Source organism: Cynocephalus volans, chromosome X, assembly GCF_027409185.1.
Source record: "Cynocephalus volans isolate mCynVol1 chromosome X, mCynVol1.pri, whole genome shotgun sequence".
NCBI classification, from domain to species: Eukaryota; Metazoa; Chordata; class Mammalia; order Dermoptera; family Cynocephalidae; genus Cynocephalus; species Cynocephalus volans.
This window is the reverse complement of record NC_084478.1, coordinates 33,997,473-34,003,472: the sequence shown is the minus strand read 5'-3', so window position 1 is coordinate 34,003,472 and position 6,000 is coordinate 33,997,473. Positions and strand designations below refer to the sequence as shown.

Sequence of the window (6,000 nt, the reverse complement as noted above, 5' to 3'; positions counted from 1 at the left end):
TACACTCATGCCAGGTCCTTTTTTAGTGGAGGTCTACTATGTTCTTTCTCGAGGCGTCCTGGGTTTCTCAGGAAGCAGTTTTATCTTATCTGAGTAGTGCAGCCCGGGTCCCATGCCCAGAATGGACCGAAACCTTTTGTAACTGAATTAAACAGAAAAAAACAAAAGCAGCAAGTTCGGGCCCCGTGGGTAGGGCCGGCCAGCCAATGGGGCCCGGCCGCTCCCCGGCGGAGTGGTACTATGATGACAGTAGCCAACCAGCGCGCTCCATGCAAATGAGGCTACTGTATCCCGCACCAACCTCGCCAGTGCCGTCTGGTTGTTATAGTGATAAACTGAGGCCTTGCCTCTTGGCTTTCCGGAGAAAGAAACGGGGGGTGGGGTGGGGGGTGAGGGCGGGCAACCTCATTACTTCCCCCGGGGAAGACAGAAAGAAGGGAAGAAGAAGGGGGATGGGTAGGGAAGAGAAAAATACGTGACAAAGAAAACATTCTCTGCCTGGGAGGAGACTCACAGAAGGTGTAGTGCTGAAGGGAGCACTTACTGGCCATGCCAGTACTTACCACTGATGCTGAGTCAGAAACAGGTATCCCAAAATCCCTTTCCAATGAGCCTCCCTCAGAAACCATGGAGGAAATAGAGCACACATGCCCACAGCCTCGACTGGTAAGTAAAAACAAAGGATGCAAGTGTATGCGTTGCTATGGCATAAAAGAGTTCCTTATGCGCCCGCAGCCAGAGAGGAAAACGATGCTTAGAGGATTTTCATGTAAATGAGAACGGAGCTGCCGCCTAATCCTTCTCAGCTGTTTATACTTAGCTTCTATACCGGGCGCTGCTCTCAGCTTACAAAGCAGTATTGTATTGGCTGAGTAGGAAACGGGCTGCTTGGGATATGCTGTGTTTTTGTGCTTTGGGAGGAGGGGGTGGCTTTTTTCCTTTCAGGTGTATTCTTGTCTGAAGGTAAAGATCCTATAGTGCAATTTTAAAATGGTATTCTCTTTGCAAAGCTTGGGACGAGTCCCTTGTTAAGTTCTAAATTCTAGCTAAGGAATGATTCAGTCCTCAACTGATTTTTGTGCCTAATGCCAATCTTGGAAAAATGAAAACGACATGGAAGCGAAACTTCCCCATTCGTTTGAAAATTTAAAAATGAATAAATGTATGAGTCCCTGAATGATGTATTTAGAAATAATGTGTACTTAAAATGAATTGGAAACATTTCCAGAGTGTGCTGTGAGGGTTTCTCTTCAGGTAGGGGAAACCTGGAGAAGCTGCATTTATTTAGAAAGGGGCTGCATGCCTTTAAACATGAAAGTGTGGAAACGGGTCACTCAGAGCTTCCTTCCATCCCAGTAACTGGTATCTCAAATTTGATTAGTCTCTGCACTGGCTATGATACCTTAGGTAGATGTGGAAGTTCGTTCTCAACCACCTTAGCACGTGTCCTCAAGGAATCAAAAACACCAAATGGGTGGTGGGTTTTCTGTGGCCTGAAGTCTTGTGGAACTTGGGGAGACCTCTCTTTGAACCCCCAAATCCAAGAGACACACTAGTTAGAGCTATCGTTTCTCTAGTGATTCCAAGTTGTGATATTTTGGCTAGCCTGTGGAGTTTGACACCGGGAAGAGGTTTTCTAAGGATTTTTGATGTAGCATTTTCTGTGAACTCCCAAAATGAGTGCTCACAGATTCCAAGGCCAACCATCATGGAGCTGTTATTTCTTAATAAGGTTTAATAAGGGTTTAAAGGCAGGCTTAGAACAACTTCCTGAAAAGCATGAAAACAGAGGAAGTTATATTAGAGCCCTGTGGGCTTCTGTTCACTATGTTTCTTTGTTTTTAAATATATTTTCTTGGGGTAGTTTAATATTAACTGCACCCTAGCATTTTAGCTTCCTACTGAATGACATACACGATGTAGTGTCTATGTTCTCATGGGATACAAACCATCCCAATAAGTGTGTTACTAAGGGACTCCTTTGAGCCACTAAACAACTCATGGTTTAGCACTTAAAAAAAATTGACCACTAAAAGTGTTTTACAAGATCACCCAAAATATATTTCTTAAATAAACTCATTGTTCAAATTTGCATCACACACCTTCCTGACAGAGGTAAAGGTCAGGGGTGAGAATGGAGGCACCTGGCTCCAGTTTGTGTATCATTGCAGTCTCTTGTGCCTCCTTCTTTTCCTTTCCTTTCACCTTTTAGCTCTTCTGCTCCTTGGTTGCTTCTGCCTGAGAGAGGTGGGCAGAGGAAATCAAGGGAAGGAAGAAAGTTCAGGTTACTTTCTTCTACCACTTGTGTCAGGTGGTAACTTACCAGAACCATGCAAAGCTGGCAATGTCAGGCCTTCACCTTCCACCCATTTCAGAAATGAAGGAACAGAGGTTCAGAGAGGGTAAGCAAATTCCCCAAGGGTCACATTTCTTTGAAGTGGCAGGGCTGGGATTTGAACCCAGAGCTCTACACCTGACAAGTGGAAGATCTTTCCCCTAGAACACAGTCTTAAATGAGATTCGTTTCCTTCCCATATTTTTGACAGATCTGGCTTAAAGTGTGTGTGTGTGTGTGTGTGTGTGTGTGTATCATAATGTGTGCAGGTATGATAGGGACGAACAAAGTTGAGCTGTTGAAGCAATTGCTTAGGTCTACCTTTCCTAAAATTTTCCTTGTTGTTCATTATTATCATGAGCTTCTGAAAATTGGCTCTGTTAAATAGGAGCTTGCAACCAATTTGTAAACTAATATTAAATTTTTTGAAGTGCCTTTTCTCTTATTAGCAAACTTTGATCACTGTAGGATTATATTCTAAATTTAGATGTACACTTTATAGCCCAACTTTCCTTTGCTAATGATTTTACTTTAAGGCACATGTTAACTACTTAATAACAAAGTTCATTGATGAAGATCGTCAGTGGTGGCAAGTGAAAATGTGGAATAAGCATTTCTTTTTATGGTTTTTAGTAGTTTCTATTGATCTTCTAGTGTTGCTAATATCTTAATATTTCAAATTATATAAATTTCGTGTTTCTCACAGCACCCAAGCATATCACCCCAAATCACACGTGGGTCACTGATGCCACAGCCATCAACGGGGTGTGGCTACTAAGTTGCTTAACTAACTTTGGAAAGTACATGAAAGATTTGAGAGGGGCCTGCTTAGGAATGAAACTCCACACTTAAATTCCCCTTCAGCGGGCAGGCTCCTCCCAGTTGTTGAAACAAAGGGGGAAGCAAACATATCTGAATAAACAGGACTTTAAAGCAGTCTATATTTTTAGATCCCTGTAAGTAGCAAATTGATAATGATATTGAGAATATGATTAAATCATATTTCTTTTTTTAAATTTTATTTTATTTTGTCAATATACAATGTGGTTGATTATTGTGGCCCATTACCGAAACCTCCCTCCCTCCTCCCTACCCACCTCCCTCCCAACAATGTCCTTTCTGTTTGCTTGTTGTATCAACTTCAAGGAATTGTAATTGTTGTGTCTTCTTCCCTCCCACCCCAGTTTATTTGTGTATTAATTATTTATTTTTAGCTCACACAAATAAGACAGAACCTGTGATATTTCTCTTTCTGTGCCTGACTCGTTTCACTTAATATAATTCTCTCTAGGTCCATCCATCTTGTTGCATATGGCAGTATGGAAATTGTTCTGAAAGGAATACATGTAGTTTTTCTACCTGCCTTATTCTTCATTGGAAGAAAATATAAGAAAGGAGATTTTATATTATTTTTTATATTAATAAATATAATAAAATAATACTGATAAAGAAATTTAAAAAGAAATAACAGAAAATTACCTAGGTTTTACGATAGAGCCCATACCTTAGGATAGTAATCTTAATTACCCTTATCACCTTACCATGGTGCTCTGGTTTGAGATGTTTCTGAGAACTCTTCTTTTCATTGTTATAATGTTTATTCTTGACCCTTGACTTGTTTTCCGTTCTTTATTATTTTCCTGCTTTAATATGATGCGAGCTGACTCATAAGCTTGACTGTCAAAAAGAGAAGCTGAGTGGTCCTGGGTGATATGATGTAACAGCCCTCCTTGGAAATGTAACTCCTGAGGGATCAGGACTCCTTGTAGGCAAGGACTGTGTCCTCATATCTCCCCAGTCCTCAGATATACTTAGGCAAATCCTCTGAACCCAGCAGGTGCTCCATAAACCATTTCTAACAAGTCTCAGCCACGCTGAAATCTGTTTGCTTGAGGATTTGGTCAATGACCTTGGTCAAATTCTTCTAGGGGTGCATTCTGCTGTCAGAAGGAAGCTGTAATTCTAGCCTGCAGTAGTCACTTCCATGAAGATGGATGAACCACAAATCAACTGAGAAGGCCTTGGAAATAAAAAAAAAAAGGCTGGTTCGATACGCCACGTTAGCAGGCGTTCATTTCGAGCTTTACTTCAAAGTGGGGCACTGCCAAGAGACTGCTGTCTTGCAGAAGGTGCATTATGTCAGTTGAGAGGTAGGACACTCATCTGCTAGTGCCCAAAAAGATGACCAGATTTCCAGTGACATCAGTGGCTTCCATTATTAGTGTCACCATTTATTTAGACACTCTGAGCAGCATACATTTTTAAAGTGAGACACTCTTAATGTGCCGTATTGGTGAAAATAAACAAACATGAGCTTCCTTGGGCATTTACTGTGGTCAACTGGAAATCTGCCCAAGGTTATTATTAGACATCTTCCCGCTGGTCTCTGTCCAAATGCAACATCCATTTCTTGCAGATTGATGATAGTCAGGTGTATTGAGCATGGATGGAATCAATGAATTTGTTTCTTTCATTCTTTTAAGTTTGTTCTCTCACTACCTCTCCAGTCCCCCATTTGCCTAATGTTAAACTCCTTATGGAAAAAATAAACCTAAATCAAATATAAGATAGGCAGTTTCTTTGTTTTATTTTGGTGTTTGAGCATATAGAAATCAAAAGGGTACATACATCTTCATTCAGGCAGCGAGGGGAATTTAAAGTATTCAGTGATGCAGGGCTTTAAAAGGTAACAGAGAAAACTCAGTCCCCTACCAACCCCTAACAGTGGGATCTACAGTCAGCCAGGTGGTAAACAACTTCCAGACAAAGCAATGCACCAGGTGCTGAGGAGAGAAATAAAAGAAGTGAACCCACAGCCCCTGCTCTTAAAGATCATTAACATTTAATAGAAGGCAATAGTTTGGTATATGAAAGCATGCCAGGATGCTGAAATCCCTTCAGAGAGCTTTTTTTTAAGTTTTACTTTAATATATTGGACTTTCTTAAAAGCTGTATCTTATCCATTGAGCAGAAGTACTTCCCAGCAGGGGGAATCTGTTAATTTAATCCCTAAGTTAAGACAAGTCCCTGCATTCAAAGAAAAGATTCCCCTTGCTGATCCCCAAACATATTTTGGATCATGGAAAAGATCAGTCTATTTTTGAGGGGATCTTAAGCCCCCATTGTGGGTGGCACACTCTTGTCTGTACAGCAGTGGTGTCTAATAGAAATACAATGTAAACCACATATGTAATTCACAATTTTCTAGTAGCCACAGTTTAAGAAGTTTTTAAAAAACAGATGTTTTATAATGTATTTTATTTAACAGTATATCCACGATATCATCATGTCAACACACAATATAAAAATTATTAGAAATATTTTACATTCTTTTCTTCATACTGTCTGAAATCCACTGTGTGTATTACACTTGCAACACATCTCAATTCAGACTAGCCAATTTCAAGTGCTCAGTGGCCATATGTGGCTTTAGAGAGAGCTCAGACACCTGTTTGGCCCTGTGCAGGATGAGCTTTGAGGACCCACAATAATTAATACTTTTCATGGTGCACAGTACACACATGCATATATGTAGTCATAACTAAACCAAACATCACTTTACTTCATATTTTATACTCTTATATTTTCTTTTTCTAATTTTTTAATTTTTATTTTTTTAAAAATTTAATTGTACATATTTGTGGGGTACAGTGTGTTGTTTGAAT

At 40.1% G+C, this 6,000-nt stretch overlaps 1 protein-coding gene across 1 annotated transcript in view; it reads left to right on the top strand.

The window, feature by feature from the left end:
• Window positions 1–549: 549 nt before the first annotated feature.
• The window catches only part of PCYT1B (phosphate cytidylyltransferase 1B, choline), a 75,765-nt gene continuing 70,314 nt past the window's right edge, over window positions 550–6,000 (top strand). Inside the window, exon 1 of the mRNA XM_063084296.1 lies at window positions 550–666. Within this exon, the coding sequence (XP_062940366.1) occupies window positions 550–666 (117 nt within the window). The remainder of the gene's footprint in view (window positions 667–6,000) is intronic.